A 20295-nucleotide genomic window follows, 5' to 3' on the forward strand; every position below is an offset into this window, starting at 1 on the left:
AAGAGAGCAAAGATTATTATGCCAGATTGAGAGTATAGTTCCTAGCCATATCAGCCTTGAAAATAACAAATAGCAACATTTTAATTTCCCATATGTCTTAGTACACAATGTAACTACAGAAAAGGCAAGCTTAAAATCTGTAAATAATTGAAAATCTTTTTTGAATATTTTAAATGAAATGCTGATGATTTAATTCAATTCAATGATTTATGCTAAGCTAACGTAAATGTTCTCCTGCCAGACGCGGATATCGACTGAATGGATTCATAAATGATCATTTTCAACTGTTTAACTATAGGTTACTTGTAAAAATAACCTCACATGGATAAAAATGTCTACATCAGTGTTTCTCAACCACGTTTCTGGAGGACCACCAGCTCTGCACATTTTCAATGTTTCCTTAACCAAACACACGCAACTCATATCGTCAGCTCATTAGGACAGACTGAAAGACCAGAAATATGTGTGACAGATGAAGGAGACATCCAAAACATGCAGTGCTGGTGGTCCTTCAGGAACATGGTTGAGAAGCACTGGTCTATATGAATATGTCCATGAGCTAACTGCACCAGTTGAGAGAATTGACGTCATTAGATTGTACATTAAAAGTTTTTACATAGCCAACATATTATCATGGCATTCATTTTCTACTGTTCTTGCCGACACATAAATTTACATACAGTTAAAATACAAAATTATTAAACTCCTGTTGAAATTTTTTTTCTTTTTTAAATATTTCCCAAATTATGTTTACCAGCGCAAGGAAATTTTCAGTGTCTAATAACTTTTTTTTTTTCTCTGGAGAAAGTCTTATTTGTTTTATTTCGGCTATTAAAATAGTTTTTAATAAAAATAAATAAATAAATAAAAAAAAACATTTTAAGGTCAAAATTATTAGCCCCTTTAAGCTATAAATCGATAGTCTACAGAACAAACCATTGTTATACAATAACTTGCCTAATTACCCTAACCTGCTCAGTTAACCTAATTAACCTAGTTAAGCCTTTAAACGTCACTTTAAGCTGTATAGAAGAGTCTTAAAAAAATATCTAGTCAAATATTATTTACTGTCATGGCAAAGATAAAATAAATCTGTTATTAGAATAATAACTAATAATTCAGGGGCTTTAATAATTCTGACTTCAACTGTATTACTTATGATATAAAAAAAAAACAATGCATATCTAATTTCCAGTCTTCAATGGTAAAGCTAAAATACATATTTTAATTAAAACTTTTATTTAATATTAATTTAGAATATTTTGGATAAATAAATAAATACAATATTTTTTTATATTACACTTAAATTAAATATATTTAGTTAACTAAATGAAGAGTAGATTTAGTCAACTAAATATGACTAAAATATGATTAAATCTGAAATGAAATTTTAGTCAAAACACTAAGAGTAAACGAAAATTGGCTGTCGAAATTAACACTGGTCTGCATTCATATATGACTTTTTACACAATGCTCTATGGTGCATCCTAGCATCTAGCATCTAGTCTCTTAATGCAAAGTCAGTTTTAGCAGTATTAAAATAGTGGTTTCTCTGAATTCTTTCTGTGGATGTTTCTGTTCTGTTTTGGATTAAATCATCTCTCGTGTAAAGCAAGAGTAATGAGCATGTGGCTGCAAACACACACGGTCTTATCGCCGGGGAGTCCAGTATGCAGTAAAACTTAATGACTCATTTCCAAAAGCTACAATGCCGCATACTTCAACATGTGCTGCCATCACTTGGGAATCCCGCGAGTGGCTATAAAATCTAATGAGTCATTACAGTCTGTGCAAGATATTACAGATCCAGCTCTCACGAGAGAATAAAAGCAGTGAAAAGCCACAGGGAGCACGTCGCACGACCGTCAGGTCTATAATCTATCATGTTCATATAAATGCGCACTGATATAATTAAGTGTAGTATATGGATTCCTTTGCAAACTGATTATCAAATGAAATGTATTTTTGATAACTTTGTCATACAGACAAAAAAAGTTGTCCTGCAATGTATTAAAGTTGGTTGCCAGAAGGTAAATTATACTGCTTATTATAGTGCCTTTCGGCCAATTTCCACAGAAAAAATGGTACACATACCCAATTGTTTACCATGTTCTACAGGTATATCTATCCACTGCAACTGAAGGCAATTAAAGCCCCGGTCAGATCACATTATTTTTATTGTCGGTTATGAAAGTCACTATGTCAGATCATGGGATTTTTTCTTGATAAAATCTTGACATGGGTAACAAATGTGCCAGACTACACAATCCTTCACGATCAGTCATCCCGTGACGTCTGCGTTAAGTGTTATTTCCCAAAGCAGTCACAAGTGTTGCTATAATGATATTTCTTATCTTAAATAAAAATGTTTTCATCTTATTTCAATTATCTTATTTCTCAATAAACATTGATGCTTGCTGACAATAACTTTATTATTTAAGGGCATTCGTTATGACACGTATAGGATCAAGCTTATAATTCCTAATACTAAATTTATGTTTTTTGCCAGGGTTGATTATTAAACACTCCATCACCTGAACTTGCTGCGAGTGATACAGAGAAAATGAAAACACATCAGCAGCAGCAAGGAAAAATCAGATGCTTAAGACATAAAATAATGACATATTAAACATTTTGCAAATATATAACTGAGGTTTGTGATACAACAATCACAGTGAAGCATTTATGAGCTCCTTATTTTCCTCAGAGAAAAACAAATCATCCACCCGTACAGTTGAGTAGTGGACGGGCACAAACAAAAATATAATTTGTATATTTTTCTTGAAAAAAAACATATCTTTTTTAAATGGAGTTCATTTGCTATAATTTTTATCTTAATTTTAATGTATCTTTTGTTGGTCAGTTATCTATAAACAAGAATAACGAATAACATTTAAGGTGAAGTGCTTCAAAACGAATCTGCTATATGAACCAAAACATGAATTTCCTTGGGATTGTGTTGTTTTGTTAAATAAAATAATAATTTAGCCTAAATAAAATTAAAGTGAAATATTTCAGAGAAGCCTATATTAAACAGTTTTTAGTTTTTTTTCTAATGACAAATTTGAATAAGCAGGAAATGCTTTTACAATGTATTCGCAGCACTGAAGATGTTCCCAGTTTACCTCAGAAGAACAAACTCTATTGGAAGGATGAGCGAACTCAGAAACTTGTTGTGAGAATGGAGATGTCTGCATGTTTGTGCAAGTATGTCAGATAAAATTGCTTTAAACACCTTGATATTTTAGAAAAGATAGTTAAAGTTTGCATAACCAACGATTAAACGGTTAACGGCAGCACCCACTGAGATAACCGAGAAGTTATGTGCTCCTATTGCACAGTGTCACCCACATGACAAAACTCGTTGTGTAGAACGTGTAATAAATTAAACATGCTAGATTTTCTTCAAGGGTGTCGTGAGGCCTCGCAGGCATGGAATCGGTTGTCGTGAACTATGCTGCATTATACAAAAAAAAATGATTGAATCTGGTGTCATGATGCCCAACTGTCATTTACAAATCCCTACGACACACTACATCAGGGAAATCATGCCCAAATCGTGATGATCTGACCGGGGCTTAAAAGTAATGTTATTACCTGCTAAAATCTAATTTGCTGCTGGAAGCATTTTTTAGCAAGTATCAAGTCATATTAGCAATTAGCAAGTATCAAAGTCATATTAGAAGATATGCATTCATGTCCATTAAAGATAATGCATATCTAATTTCGACTACATGGATCATACAATTCCAGAGTTATAGTGTTTTTTACAACTGTAGAATTTTACAATGCTTTCTGAGTATTCCCAGAATTTCCTGTTATGTGTGTGTCTCATATTTTGTTAGGTCTGGGCACTGTAATCAAAAAGGTCAACTAAACACATATCACATTAAGGTCAACCAGAATAGATGAATAGATACACATATATATATATATATATATATATATATATATATATATATATATATATATATATATATATATATATATATATATATATATATATATATATATATATACACATATATATATATATATATATATATATATATATATATATATATACACACCATGTTTCATGTTAAACAACATAGAAATAAAGAGTAGATTTAAAAAAACAAGGAAAAAAAACTGTTGCAGAAAATAAACTGACAGAAACAGATGTACCATTACTTTTGTGCTATATGTACTAAAATGTACTAAAAACACTATTAGGACAAATATATTTTACTAAAAAGTGAAAATTGGTTGTTTTTGCGTTATTTTGAGCAAATTCGTACTTTCGGTTTAAAACGAATTTTTGAAGCTGCTTCACGGCCATGAGATCTTAGCGTGTATTCCAGCGTGTAGACTGGACGTCTGTGCCAAAAGAAAAGAATACGAATTGTATGAAGATACGGGTCGCCAGTGTTGCTTTCATAATGTAAAGCTTTGTTTCATTTTCTTTCTATGAGAGCGCTGCTAGACTTACGTGTGGATCCGTAGAAGTGACTCATGGCAGAAATGCGTTTGGAACTTTTTTTACTCGAGAGCATTTCTCTTCTATGGTGAGATCCGGATTTGCTGCTCGTCTCCTTTAAAAAAAGACGCAGCTCCAGTATGTGTTGATTATCCTGTCTACAGATTCGGTAAGTGTATGCGATCAGCGCCCTTTCTTTGTTCATTCAGATGACAAAGTTATGGTTGGTATGGTCAGCTGTACTCTTTTTAGTGTTTAAAGACAGAACTTAATCAAAATGATTTTTTAAGTTACTTAGTTTACAGTACGTTAATATCACTACAATATTAAAAAGATCCGCTGTAAATGCTGCTCTCTGTATGTAAACACTTGAACACTGTAAGCAAACTTTTGCCAACCGTCGTGTTGAATATTTGCCGCATTTTGTGACAGGATAGTCTATACACACAGCTTTCTGACCTACTGAGTGCATCTGAGTTACAGACAAAATGCAGAGGCTTTTTTTTCTCCTATACGACGTGCGGTATCAAACATTTCACCGTCATTAAACACACTGCCTTTCTCCCCTGCGTGTGTGTGTGTGTTTGTTTTTCATCTGTCCTCAGCGCGTGCCAAAATGGCAACTCCCATTTTTATTCAAACCCTGCCCATTTTCCCTCCCCCGACACTCCCACCCAAACAGAGCTAGACACACTTTCCTGACTTTTTCCAAACTAGAGGTGTGAAAACATCCTGCTGAAATGGGGGTTTCATGGCCCTTTAATATATTACATTATAACTTTGTCAAATATTGTTAACATTGTCTGTTAGATTTACTTATATATCACCCATATACTGCATTCCCAAACATTTGATCTGACTTAACTCTAACTACTCATGAAAATAAAGTCTATCTCTAACTCAAAGTCTAACTCAAATATTCTACAAGCACCTACTTACCTTCTTGTTGGAGCTTCTGCTTCTTGGCAGCATGTAGATATCCTCCATCTCCTTCTGCTTCTGCTCTTCCTCCACCTTCCGCCGCTGCTCTTCTGGAATTATTTCATCCCAGTCCCGGCCAGGTTTTTCATCAAGATCTGGTGTGCTTTCATCCATGGTGAAGTTAGCCACCTGCCAGAATACACACAGTTAATGCTTGTTCCAACTTTAAGGGGCAATATGTACTATAAAAATTACAAAGATTTAATGGAGTACCTTAAACTGAGACAGAAGCTCATCGGTAGCACTGGATCCCTGATCGCTCTCTCTGGTTTCAGCAAGCCGCAATATCTCATCGATGTCCATTTCCTGCGGTTCTGATTCCTCCCCCTCAGCTTCCTTAAACAGATCCTCTGCTCCAAACTTCAAGATCGCTGACAGTTCTTCCTTATTGAAGGGATTTGAACTACAAATGACAAAACACACAGATATTTAGTGAAAACAGAAAAAAAATTAGCAAAGAAATCAGATTTTTATTTCCATTTCATTTCAAGGTTCTTACTTTGAATTTGCTGAACTGTTATCCAGTACGGTTCGACCAGTGGTGTCCATTCTCTGAATGACAAGATGGTCTAGAACCATCTTCTTTTTAGCTCTTTCAATAATGTCCTCCTCCACAGTCCCTTTTGTGACCAGACGATAGATATTCACCTATGCAAAGAATCCACAAAATAAATAAATCTAGATACTGTGGCATTTTTGTTGATCCATTCACAATATTATATTGAAAGACTAAAAAAATCATGGATACACCCATATACCGTCCCCTCAAAGGAACAATTCAAGATAGTAGACAATTTCAGACCAAATTGTATATATTTAAGCTAAATTTGAGATTAAAATCGATTATAACATCTGTAAACAGGACCTTTGAAAGTTCATCAAACAGTTTGTGTGATTATACAATAATATTTAAGCTCTACGTACTTGCTTTTTCTGGCCAATCCTGTGGGCTCTGGCCTGAGCTTGAAGATCATTCTGTGGGTTCCAGTCAGAGTCAAAGATCACCACTGTGTCAGCAGAGGCCAAGTTAATCCCAAGCCCTCCGGCTCGGGTGGACAGCAGGAAACAGAAGTCCTGGTCAAGACACGAATGGACAATGAGAACAACAGCTAAACACATCAGTGTATCCATTAACTGACACATAAATCTCCTATCCCAGGGTAAATTACTTCACAGCCGGCGATTGATCATATTATAATTTTCACTTGATAAAAAACTATGACACATAATTTAAAAAGATGCGTTATAATGAACCTACTCAGTATTTTACATAAAATAGTCATATTAATGAGTTACATTACAACATGATGTATAATGTTATGAATGAAAATGTTTATCATTTATATAATAAAATAAATGAATAAAAAAAAAAAAGAGTAACTGAATAAAATTGATGTAATTGTTTGGGATTTTTGTCACCAAAAGTAATTGGCCGAAAATGTTTTGTCCAAAAGAGAAAATCGGTCAAACTATGCGCCAAAAAAAGAATGTGGACTAGTTTTACTCTTCCTCCAGACATTGTCACTGAGTAGAGTGGAACAGCATTCACACCAGACACGGAAAGCACTTCGCTAAACCCATTCATTTCTATTACTTGCTGTGTACAAGAGAGATGCAGGAGATGCTGCAGAGCAGCTATTAGTTTTAAAATAGCTCATTCTGCTCTGTGGATATTCTGTTCATGTACTCCTGTACCTTTTTTTTTTTTTTTTTTTTTTACATCAACCACACATTGTTACCAGAAAAGCAAAGTTCAAACAAATAACATGCCGTCATGACATTCTTATATTTGTGTGTACTTGTTCCTGCTGCTTGCAGTAGCGCTACCGTGCTGTCATGGCAACACTGGTAAAATGACACCTGGTTAACTATTAATTAAATTTTACTACCAATAAAATGTGGTAATTGAATACACTTTTAAAAAGTCTTACACAATTACTTTATAATAATAATTAAATAAAAATATCATTACAAAGCATTTTCAATTTTGAAATGCATCTAGAACTTTTGGTTTCAGCTCAGAAGTTGATATTTGATAGTTGATGTTTCACTGAACATAATTTACATCTGCATCCTGTTAGGGATGTCAGATGGAAAAACTCTTTACTGACTTTATATAATTTGTTAAAAAATGCAGTGACACAAAATTCACATCTCTGTTCTGCTGTATATTTAATATTTAAATCTTAACATTATATAAATTTTAACATTGATTATTTTCAACACACATGTAGGCCTTTCAGTCCAAATCAAACTAAATCCTTTTGCTCATGAATTACATCCTCAAATCTCCAGATAATTAAATAAAGCCCGTTTTTATTTCCCATGGATCAAGAATTCCCAAAACCGGTACCAGTGCTGTCAACTGAGCTCTGACGCAAAGCGCTGCCTGAAACATCACAACCATAGCAAACATCTGCAGACAGCGAAACTCTGCCCAAACAAAACAAACATGCATGGCACAGTCTGGCTTCTTACCTCAGAGCCTTCTGCATTAAAGTGGTCCAATGCTTGTTTTCGGAGCTCACCCTTGATGGATCCGTCCAAACGCTGATCGTAAGAGAAAACACAGATACGGTTAAGCAATGTCAAGCATGACACTATGACCAAACTAGGGAAGCTCAGATTGATAGGCTCCCATTAAAATCCCGAAACATCCAAAGTTACCACAGAATTATGAGGACACTGAAGATATTTTGCCAGACCAAAACAACATTGAGACGCAAGATGTGCTAATGCTCAAAGCCACACCGATCAAAAATAACGGTGGATAAAAATAGGCTCAGGGAACTTGCTGTCAGAGCAGACATACTGCGACCCTGACACATGATTCTCTACATCACCAGAGCCAAGTTTATGCACAACTACATCTGAACCTCTCCACAGACAAAACAGAGATTCAGATTTAGAAGATCAGCAACTGTATGAGGACACTGCAGAAAGGCATTCATGTAACTTCTAAATATACACTCTGTAACATGCACACAGAGCAAAACAAATATCTTACTTTACAGAAAAATACTTCATACCTGACCTGACACTATTCATAAGAGAAAAAACGCTTCTCTTTCACAATGGATTCGAATGTGTGCACACATTGCATGTTTCACCAGTTGCATTATTTAAGTAACCTTCAAATGTAAGTTACAGATTATTCGAGAGGATAAAAAAATCATATAAAAAATTACAATGATTTATGTATTCCAGAAAATATACAATACCATGGAAATTATGGAAATTGGAAATTTGTTTAGAAATAGCTTTGCACAGATAAGTGCTATTAAAATTTAGAATTATAAACCTTTTTCTTTCAGAACTACTTTGTTTCTGTCATTATCTTTTATTTCAAATAGTTTATTTATGAAATAAGTGGTGAAAGTAGATACTGATAAGCAACTTGTACCCAAGTTGTAGAGCTTTTTCTCTTCATCATTATTCAGATCTGATCATAACATTATTTTGAAATATTGCCAAAATTTGGATGCGTCTTAAAGCATACAAAACAAAAATAACCTTCAATACTTCCATATTTATTGTTGGGCTTTTTTAGTCTATTGTATGAAGAATGTATGAGCATAATATGCCACAGTTTACTTTAGTTTGCTATCCTAACACAGGGTTTCACATGAACACTTTCATGAACAGCAGATTCAATGACTTTTTAAAGGTTTAAGACACCCTGGAGTACTTTTTTGTAATTTGAATAGATTTGTGTGTGTTGAGCATCAGTTAACACCTGTCAGCTTTAATTGTGGGAAAAACTGGAAAGCTTGGAGCTTTCGTCAGCTGATTTTATCTTCTAGGTTTAAAAAGATATTTAGGACGGGACCAAAATCAGTGACGTAGCGTGAATCTGTTAGTGGAGTGATGACGTGTTGGTTTCTCATTATTATTCATAGCTTTCTAAAGGCAAGGCAGATTCGCCAAGCTCTGAGACCCAATGATTGGGTGATACCATAACTGCGCACCGCAAGCAGTATTTAGCCGTTCATGAAGGGTTGTATGTGTTTGTTTCTATGATTCACAGGGTTTGTTGCATGTTTTTTTCCCATTGTGCTGTCAGGGCCGATACAGCAAAGCTGTAGGTTTGCAACAAGCATATTTGTCGGGAGAGCTGTAAGAGAATGTCTTTTATCAGTTTTATCAGAGTTTGTTACCATTCAGACACATCGCCTATATCCGTGCTGCTGTGTTCGCCTATTCTTAAAATCCTCCAGATTACCGTCAGGGATAATGGTTGGAACAGACAAGAAAAGAGACCTGCTACACTGCTCCATATGCATTTAAACCTGGTGATTAAAAAGTCCTCCTCATTTAGTATTTACATGATTATCTTTATAATGATATAACAAATTGTGGTTATGTATGTATAAAATTACGAATAACAAATATACCAGGGCATCAAATTACTGTTTATTTTTTGCATTTTAACTTTGTAAACTATAAAATCATGAGTCTCCTCAGGTTTGTGTCTCATTTTGTGAGCAAACTGCCTCTGCTCGCAGCTCTCCACGCCCATCATGAAGCATTTTTTTTTTTTTAAATTTGGAGGTAGACTTGAACCGAAAAAGGCGGTTTCATGGCTCTTTAAAGCACTATTCATTTTTAATCAAGCAACTTTGTAATTCATACCCCAGCATATGTAGGGCCATGTCCGTACTGTACTAAACATTTAACTTGCACTTAATATTTACACTAAAAAGTCAGAGTGATTTAAAACAAATTTGACCATTTAAAAAAGAAAGAAAAGTTATTTTAAAAGAACTTTAATAAAATTAGTTATTTTTGAAAATTTTTTAAAAAATGTGCAATATTTGTCAATAGCTATGTTTCCATCCAACAATTTTTATGCACATTTTAGATATGCGCATAAACTTCTTTGATGAAAACACCAAGGTGCGCATACATTTTAAAAATGTGCATAAAAAGCATGCGCATAACTGAGTAGGATAAACTTTTTATTCGATAGGATGCGCATAAACTGCGATGGAAACACTTTTATTGAACAAATTCCAGTATGTGCATTAAAAAAGTCAGGTGTTTTTGTTAGAAAAGATCATGTGATGATCAAAATGTGTGAATAAACAAACCAGCAGGCTGGGCACACTGTAAAACATCTGAAATGTTGTTTTGGTCATTCAACGCCTAACCATTTCAGTATAAGTGTTTTTATATAATCAATTACCTCCAGAACACTCACAAGCATCTGTGCTCTGCATCTCACGCCTTCAAACACCACCACACCATTATATGTCAGCATTTGTCTTCTGAGACCCAAGTAATTTATAAAGTAGAGAAGAGATTCACGCAGCCTCTCCTACCGCAGCAAATACCATCTTTACTATTGATATTTGGCACCAGTTAATCAGGGCGTGATGATTATGTTCTCTTTGACCCATCGGATGGAAACGCTGCTTAATTCGGAAGTCTTTTATGTGATAATCCAGTTTAGCACATTTTTTAAATTCGTATCTTTGGATGGAAACATAGCTAGTGTTACTGTACTAGATTTTCAATTAAAGATTTTTCGTTCTGTTTTTGGCCATTAAGTACAATTGTTGAATTAAACAATTTTAATTTTAAATTTAATTTAAGCACTTTTAAGGACCTGTATTAGTTTTTAAGTACTTTCCACTTTAAATCCATTTGTCTGAAACATCAGTACTTTTAGGTACTTTCAAGAAGTGTGGAAAGCCTACTAAAATATTAAATCCAGTGTCCTGCACCCATTAGTAAAAATACATTTAAATGATATATTGTATCAGAGTCATTTTAAATTTTGACTAAATAGCTTAAATTTCTGCAGTGTCACTCGCTGCATTCAGTTATCCCAGTGAGATTTAAGTGCACTATTTAGTAGCTAAATTTATTTCACTTACATTTATGCCAGTCAAAGGCTCACCGGAAAATCCATACGCTAACAGCTTACATAATGTTTTACTACTTCGGCAGTAGACAACCATGTCATTAATTTGAAGATCAACAAGAAAATGATTCAACATTTTGCAGTACTGCTGAGATCATACCTGGAATTGATATCGTTTCATAGACAAGTAATCAGCAAGAATGTCCAACATGCGGACCATCTGAGAGAAGATAAGCACACGGTTGCCTCTGTCCTTCAGTCGTGTGAGAAGCTTGTCTAGGAGAACCAGTTTCCCTCCACCACGCACCAAACTCTGAATCAAATAAATAAAACAAAAACATCAAGAAACACCCTGAAAATGACACGCAATGAACTAATTCAACAAATCTAGAACTGTCATACCTGTAGATGCTCTTGTGGAGCATCATTTTCTCCATCTTCTGGTTGTTTGATGAGGAAAGCGTGGTTACAACACTTCTTCAGCTCCATGACAATGTTCAGAAAGCCAGAAGAGCTGCCTCTAGTGCCTTTAGACAAGGCCTTGAAGTTTCTTGTTAGGATCCATCTGAAAAAATAAATTGTTACATTAAGACTACACTTTAAAAAAAGGTGAGATGGGCAGATGTTCTTTAAACACTAAAAAATGTAACTTTATGTAAAATGTAAAAGATGTAACTTTATGCAAAATTAGGCTAAAACAAAGTTTGTTTCAAATGCTTGAAAAAAACTTTGGAAAAGTACTTTTAAATTACTTTTTAAAAGTACTACTATTGGTCCATGATGATTATGGCAGGTGTCTCTCCGAGGAACCCTTCGATTCAAAATGAACTGAAGTTGTAATTTTCAGCAAAACATATGCTGTATTTTCATTTTAAATACTGTAAAGCTGTTTTCATTAAACATGTTACAGAATAAATTCACTACAACACAATACGTTACTCTGTTCTCTAAATGTGATTCAAATGTTAAAAATATAGATTAATTATTTTGCATAAATCAGTTCTTACACCTTGTTTTTCACCATAGTTGTCTTACACCATAGATCTTACAGTTCTTGTTTCTTACCAGTCTTTTTTTAACACTTTAAGAAGTTTACAGGTGCATTTTCAAACATTTCAAGCACTTTAGAAGTGTGGCAAATTACATATTTACATATATATGCAGTACATACACATTATACCAAATGCTAACAGTTATAGTATTCTATAGTATTTTAGAGTATTTTATAAATATAATATATTTCAGTACTTTTTAGTTTTGTATAGTAATTTTGATGGCTTGTTTGTCCCAAGGCCAAAATTGAATTGCTGTCAATTACTCTCTTAAATGTAATTTTAAATTTAATCTTAAATTTAATTTTTTTTAACTGTAGGTACATGTGCAGAATCCAGAGTATTCAACTTATGCAAAAGCAAAAATATTTGTTTATTTTATATAGTTGTTATATCATAATATTAAAACTTATTATGAAAGCAACACAATTACATTTTTATGCAGTTTCAAGCACCAAAATCTGAGCTCTTTTTAAACCTAGAAACACTAAACTTAAAATGCCAGTGTTTTCAAAAGGTGTCAAACCTTAATATACTAAACAACTTCAGTTTCAAATACAGTTTTTTTACTTTTACTGTACAATGCAAACATGCTATTCCTTAGTATAATCAATGCAAATATTTTTGATTCAAGATTTATTTACCCAATCATTGGCCTATACTTTCTTAACTGCTATTTTCTCACCATCATTTTATGTGTGATTTTTTTGGTTATTAAAAGAAAAGAGTGCACGTTTCATCAGCATAAGCCATACCATGGCACTAACAAACAGAAGATGTCTGATTATGCAATTCAAACTTTTAAACTTTTTAAAATTCTTAGTCGATGATTAAAAAAAGTACATCAGGAATGTCTCGTATCAAAATTTGGCAAAGTGTAAAAATAATTACTCAATTTAGAGCTGCACTGAAGTTTCAAAGCACACACGCCTGGAAAGAGGCATGAAATGGGCTAAAATGGTGCTTACTTGTAGAACTGTTTTTGCTGGGCTGACATGTCGACTCTGAGGATTTGCTCCACTTTAGCCGGCAGGGATTTCTCCACATCTTTCTTGACACGACGTAGCAGGAAAGGCTCTAGAACTTTGTGCAAACTCTGATAACCATTATCCCTGCCTTTACCATGCTCATCCTCAAAATCCTCCCAGGACTCAAACCTAAAGGGAGGCAAATTGCAAAGTATGGGTTTGACTTTTTTGTTGCAAGAACCCCCCAAAGTACGCTGACCTCATTCCTAGCAACTACATACATTTCTGTTTAAAGACCCATTTAAACCCTTCATTATGATGGTTCCCTTTAGATTTCTTCTGTGCACTCAATACCTGCTAATAATTTTTTGATTGTTTCCAAAAGACATTCAACTGTTTACTGTTTAAGTAAACAACAAAAAGACACTGGCTGTTTCTCAATTCCAAGAATGCAGAGAACGGACTCTTACCAGGTTACCTCGGAAGAATGAACTCAGGAGACTGTGAGAACACAGAACGCGTCCTGTAAGAAATGAGATGCTGCGTTCTTCCTGAAGGTCACATGACCTTCACGAATTTTACAAAGATTTATTGTTTTTCCTCTTTGTAATATATATAACATGCACAAAAGCCTTAAAAATATACTTTACACAATACAAAAAAAACCCCACAAATTTAAATATGAATTTAAGCAAATAAACCCCCTTTAATGTGTTTATGTATATATAAAGACTTTTATGTTAATGTTTGCTTTTACTATTTCATTTAGGGAAACTCCTGAGATAAATAAGTAATATCTCTGAACTTTAATAATTATATCTATAATAATCTATATAAAATTCTGTTTTTGATGATGACGTTACATGAGAACACGAAGACGCAAGATCGCTGAAGAACGCATATTAAAAAACTGTAATCTATTATTCTAAAGTTCTAATTGATGTTTAACTAACTATGAATAAATAAATAAAGTGAAATTAAGCTAAAAAAAAATCAGAAATTTCAGTTGTTTTTTGAAAAAGTCTCATATTCATAAAGGCTGCATTTATTTAATACAAAGCACAGTAAAAACTGCATTAATATGAAACAATAATATAAAGTAGCCAGCTTTCTTTTGTTTTTGTTACTTTTTTAACTGTTAATGTTAAATGATTACCCAAAATAAACATACACATTATTATTTGTACAGCACAATGTAAAATTACATAAGTAATGTAAATACTAAATAATTATTTAAAATAGGTATGCACTGATATCAGTTCAATACCACATATTTTTACTGGATCGGGTATCGGCCAGCTGGTACCGATTCAAATTCGATCTTGCGCATGAGCTATAATTGATGTGGTGTAATTCATAAGCCAACAAAAGCCATGAAGGTGGCCTACTATAAGGGCCTAGAAAGTTGTCATGTGGGCCTACAATATCCCAAATACTTTGAATCCATTCTAAAGTTTAATGTGAAGCACAAAGTGGTTAAATTATGTTCAGTTCAGTTCTTCCTGCCACAACTAAAAAAACTCTCCAAGACTATTTGTTCCTGTTAATATAAGTAATCAATGGTGAAATGCATTTAGTTTTGCACTAAATGGCTTCATTTTGGCTTCATTTTGACCTGCAACATTGCTGTTTCAAATTATGTTGCGCTGTGTCTGTTAGATCAGCAGATCGCATTCTCAACACTGGGGTAGAGACAGTTATTACCTGCTCTTCACAAACAAAGTAGGGCTGCCTGAAATTTTAAATTAGAAAAGGCTCAATAATACATTGGACAAATCCTCAACGCACTGATTTCTCCCCTTTGTGCTGCTAAGTTTTAAAAGTGTTCGCAGATACTGGAAGTTGTGTGCTGTTTAAGTGATGCATCAAGTGTTTCATTCACGCACCGCCTGCACAGACAAGATGTGCGCCGCTCTGTAACATTATTATGTAATATTGAAAGTTTCTGTTCTCTCATCTCTCCGAATGAGTTCATTCTTCCGAGGGGAATGCTATCAGTGCTACAAATAGTTTGTAAAGCCTGGCTCAATGTGGTCAAAGTAGTTGATTCAATTAATAAAAGTAAAACTGATTGGCGCAATATGGATTGTCATTAACAGAAAATTATTTAGCCTAATATAGGCTACTATGAAACTGTGAATATTTGACTGTAATTTTATTGATATTAATAATTTATTTAACAGTTTGTGTTTTGATTAGGGTTTCAAAGGAAACATAAGCTGGACCACAACAGATCAATATCATAACAAATGCTCAAATAATGTAGCCTAGCTAACAGCACACATCATGTTTAAGCTAGATTGTAGGTCGGTTACTTTTGCTAAAGAAGATATATTATGATATAGATATATTATTACCAGAACTATAAAAAACTGTATTATGCTTTAAAAAGCATTAAAAAAAAACAGCACAGTATAGGAATCGGATCCGTGTCGGTTGATACACACAATTTTGGTATCAGGATCAAACCCAAAAAAATGGTATCGGTGCATCCCTAATTTAGAATTAATACTTTGAGGCCATTTAGAAAATGGTCTTTCTCTTTATTTTCCACTCCTTATGAATCTATATTTGCATCTAAAGACGTAACCCTAACTATGAGTACCTACTTGTCAGACATCAGAAAGTGCAGAAGGGACCACAGCTCTTTGAGGGAGTTTTGCAGAGGAGTCCCGGTAATAAGCAGCCTGTGATTGGATCGAAAGTCGATCAGAGTTTTATACAGCAGCGAGTCGTCATTCTTAAGCCGGTGAGCTTCATCTACTCCAAGGAAAGCCCAGTTTATATTCCCCAGCACTCCCTGAACACACACAACAAGACTCAACTCAATAATGTCCGATTATTGAAAAATGACAACAAACGATTAAATCAAAGATGTGGTTCTCATACCTTGTCCTTCAGTAGAATTTCATATGTGGTCAAAAGTGCATTAAACTTGATCCTTTTTGTCTGTGGATTGATCCATTCATAGTCTCGGATCTGTAATGATAAGAAATTGTAATCCACCTTCCTACATACCATGGTGATTTAAGTGAATCATGAGAGCAACTTCCTTTAAAGTGACCTTATTACGCTTGTTCATTTTTTAAATGGTCAGTGTGCAGTACATGTTCGGGCATAATTAAAAATCTCATAGTCAACTCCAAAGGGAAATATTTAGTTTTTTTTTTTTAAAAATCATGTATGGAATGTCAAAGTCTTTATTCTATAGTATAACACAACTTTTGCAATACAGCATGGATGCCCACAGATCACACCAGTTTTCCGGGATCGCTAGTTTTATCATTATTTTATTTTTAGATTGTCTTACTGTCTTTCTACTTGTGACATCTCCCAGATACACCACCACATTCATGTCTGGGGCCCAAGTGTCAAACTCCCTCTGCCAGGACGTGAGGGTCGACAGGGGCACCACCACGATGAAGGGGCCGTAAAGTTGGTGCTGATGAAAAAGGTAGGAGAGGAAGGAGATCGTCTGAATGGTCTTTCCTAAACCCATTTCATCAGCCAAGATAACACTGTTACACCTGTACAACAAACCAGAGTGGATGAAGAGAGATCAGTTACTTCTATATTATTATGAGCAGACAAAACGTAGACTTAAGTCATCTTAGTCAAGAACATGAAAATACAACATTTTTCTTTTTAAAAACTAACTACTGATCGCTTTTTTTGCCATAAAAGACAGTACATAATATTTTACTAGTTATTTTGCAGTCCACTAGTATTCTGCTTAAAGTGCAATTTAAAGATTAGGTTAATTAGGCATGTCATTGGACAACAGTAGTTTGTTCTTTAGCCAATAAAAAAAATAAATAAATACATTTTAGGGGGCTAATATCATTGTCAAAAGCTGTTTTATTTTATTTTATTATATTTAATCCAGCCAAACTGAAAGAAATGAGACTTTCTCCATTGATGAAATATAATAAGACACACCTTGAAAAATGTTCTTGCTCTGTTAAACATCACTTTATTTGAAATATTTTTATTTTCATTTATATTTTAGGCTAATATTTTTGTTTATAAACGTACACTACAATTTTTGGTATACAAATGTTGGGATAAGGTTGTTGTGATTGTTTTCTCTTTTTTAATAATGAACCTTATTTTAATTAAATAATAATAATAATAATAATAATAATAATTATTATTATTATTATTATTATTATTATTATTATTATTATTAATATTATTATTATTATTATTATTATTATTATTATAACATATAATTAGATTAAACAATTATATTTAATCATGCATCCAGATAGCATTGTATATTAGGACTGTTATTATTTTTATGTCAATATTGTTGATTATTTAATAATTTAATTATTAATAAGGCTTTAATTAAATGAAGTCCAAATGCAAAGAAAGTCTAGGGGGCTCGATTTCAACAATCTAGGCTCAAAGTCTAAAACGCATGGCGCAAAAGCATTAAAGGCGTGTTCAGATCCACTTTTGCTATTTTAAGGACAGAAAAACATGCTTTCTATTTCAGAGGTCACCAAAGCGGAATGGACCGTCAACTATTCCAGCATATGTTTTACGCAGCAGATGTCCTTCCAGCTGCAACTATTGGGAAACACCCAAACACACTCATTTAGACACACTCACACTCATAACACCTCTGGTGCGTTACATACCTGCACCAGGAGTGTGCCAGCCAGTTCACTCCATCTAGCTGGTAATCTCTGAGTTCAAGATTCTCATCTCCAATGTACGATGGCTGCTTCTTTAAGGGCACAAATCTTGGCCTCTGCTTCAACACCTTCCATTTAAACAGAAAAAGATAACAGGGCTTACATAACATACCAGCGCAGTGCTTCAACACCCTTTCCCAAAACATAACAGTGATAAGAAGAAATCGAAGCTCCATCTGCGCAGACTCACCTTACAGTCTTTGGAAGGGACAGTCTTGGAGCTGTTTCTGTTGTGGAAACTGTCAATGCAGGCCTGAAATTTCTTTTTGATTAAAGCGCTGTCCTCCCATGTGCACTCAGCGTACGGCAGACCCATCCATTTACACAGGTACTCGGGCTCACCAGAGCTGCTTTTATGAGCTGTTGAAACATATCAGCCGATGATTAAAGTAGTAAACATCCCTACCGAAAAAGTAGATCTGAAATCTACTTCTGAGATTTCAAAAAACAAGGAAACTTATGAAACTTACAAGGAGTGTCTGAAGTTGCTTGTGATTTGCCTGTTCTTGTTGCTGATTGAGAAAAAAAAAGATAATTAATAACAGACCTTAATGAAATATTCAAAGGATACCTTCCAAAATATTAAAAAATGAAATATTAAGTAAAAATGAAAGGTTTATATTGTATTAAAATGTAATATTGACTCTATTTCATTCATTCAATTGATTCATTCAAAACTTGACTCTTTTCCAGTCTTTTTGAATGGATCACTAATATACTGATTATTTTTCTACTGACTTCAATCACTCCTTTAAAAAGGAGTATATATATTACACTTGTGATTGTTTTTATACAAAGACATTCAAGAAAAAGGCGCTATATTTAATGCCTATTGCTTTAATAACATATGAAATTAAAAATTATAGGTTCATTCTTACTTCATTGCGTAGTAAATGTTTTTTTTTAGGTCATAAAGATTTGGTTTTGTGTTATTAAAACAACAAATATGAAATTATATATAATAAATATTAGGGGTGTGAACCTACACTGGTCTCACGGTTCGGTTATGATTATTATGCCATCGATTCGGTTCAATTCGATATCTCAGAGTATTTGACAGTGCATTGACGATGCTTTCCATACAAAATTTTATTTTTTTCTTCACAACACAAGATTTTTTTTTTATTAAAATCTATAAATATATTAATATTTATATACTATTTGTAATACAATTTTGCCCTTTAATCCAAGCAGTAAGATATATGGACTGCACCTCTGACCTAATCAAAGAAAACACTCTTTTTGTATGTATCAAACTAAACTCCAACACATGCACAGAACAATATGAGCATTTATAGCAAACAAACTAATGTAAATATTATCCCGCTTGCTTTTTGAGCAGTCAAAGGAGGTCTTACAACTCTATGATTGGTCATTGTCTTCACTCGCTCAACATAAAGGGCCGCGATTGGCTTTAGAAATAAAATCGATGTTCACGAATGAGTGACATGGGAAGAACAGCCGCGGTTAAATTTTTTATGTGCATAATACGCTGTTATCACAGGTAATCCATAATAGACACATTGGAGAAAACATCTTAGGCACACTCGTGTCTGTATACACAAGTATCGATTTATCAGCCAAGAGGAAAAGAAAAGTTACCTCACAAACACGCCAGCGGGTTAACTGTCCAAAGTGAGAGATCCGAGATGGACTTTTACAGTATTTCTCCCTAGTAGTGAAATAGTGGCTCGTGTGCTGTGCCTTCTACAGTGTCAATAAAAGACTTTGCAGCAAACTCACAAGCAGTTGAACTGTGCATAATTATTTACCTTTTAAAGTAGTAGGAGCATTTTATTTACTCGCCCTCGCCTCCTTCGACATAGTATTCTACTGCGACATCCCCCATAGAAGATAAATGACGCCAGTACGTAATAACCGGTTATGAATATTACTGAACCAATATCGAATTGTCCCCGTCTGCATCACGGTGCACCAAAAAAACAATTAATTTTGACACCCTAATAAATATATTATGTCATAAGTCTGAATATGAATTTATATTTTATTTATATACATAAAAGCCTTGGTGAACTTTTCTCCATAGTCCACCCAAAAATTTAACTTTGCTCTATTTCCTCACCCTTCAGTGGTTCTAAACCTTTATAAGAGTTGAATTCTTGTGTTAAAAAGATGCGGAAACTTCTAACTACGTATTTCCATAGTAGGACAAATACTGTGAAAGTCAATGATTACAGATATCTAACTTTATTCAAAATCTCTTATTTTGATTTCAACGCAAGAAAGAAAGTAAATCAGGTTTGGA

At 33.9% G+C, this 20295-nt stretch overlaps 1 protein-coding gene across 6 annotated transcripts in view; it reads right to left on the bottom strand.

The window, feature by feature from the left end:
* The window catches only part of chd2 (chromodomain helicase DNA binding protein 2), a 63248-nt gene that overhangs the window by 19434 nt on the left and 23519 nt on the right, over positions 1-20295 (bottom strand). For 5 of the 6 annotated variants that reach the window (XM_087292510.1, XM_087292508.1, XM_087292509.1 and 2 more), the window contains 14 exons: positions 18500-18541; positions 18220-18389; positions 17973-18097; positions 16637-16853; positions 16216-16305; positions 15936-16126; positions 13327-13515; positions 11709-11871; positions 11467-11619; positions 7919-7990; positions 6365-6514; positions 5940-6088; positions 5654-5843; positions 5399-5569 (listed from right to left, as the gene is read on the bottom strand). In XM_087292510.1, coding sequence (XP_087148636.1) covers positions 5399-5569; positions 5654-5843; positions 5940-6088; positions 6365-6514; positions 7919-7990; positions 11467-11619; positions 11709-11871; positions 13327-13515; positions 15936-16126; positions 16216-16305; positions 16637-16853; positions 17973-18097; positions 18220-18389; positions 18500-18541 — 2072 coding nt within the window. 6 annotated transcript variants of the gene reach the window in all.

The sequence above is a fragment of the Danio rerio genome, chromosome 18, assembly GCF_052040795.2.
Source record: "Danio rerio strain M-AB ecotype USA chromosome 18, GRCz13ab, whole genome shotgun sequence".
Lineage (NCBI taxonomy): Eukaryota > Metazoa > Chordata > Actinopteri > Cypriniformes > Danionidae > Danio > Danio rerio.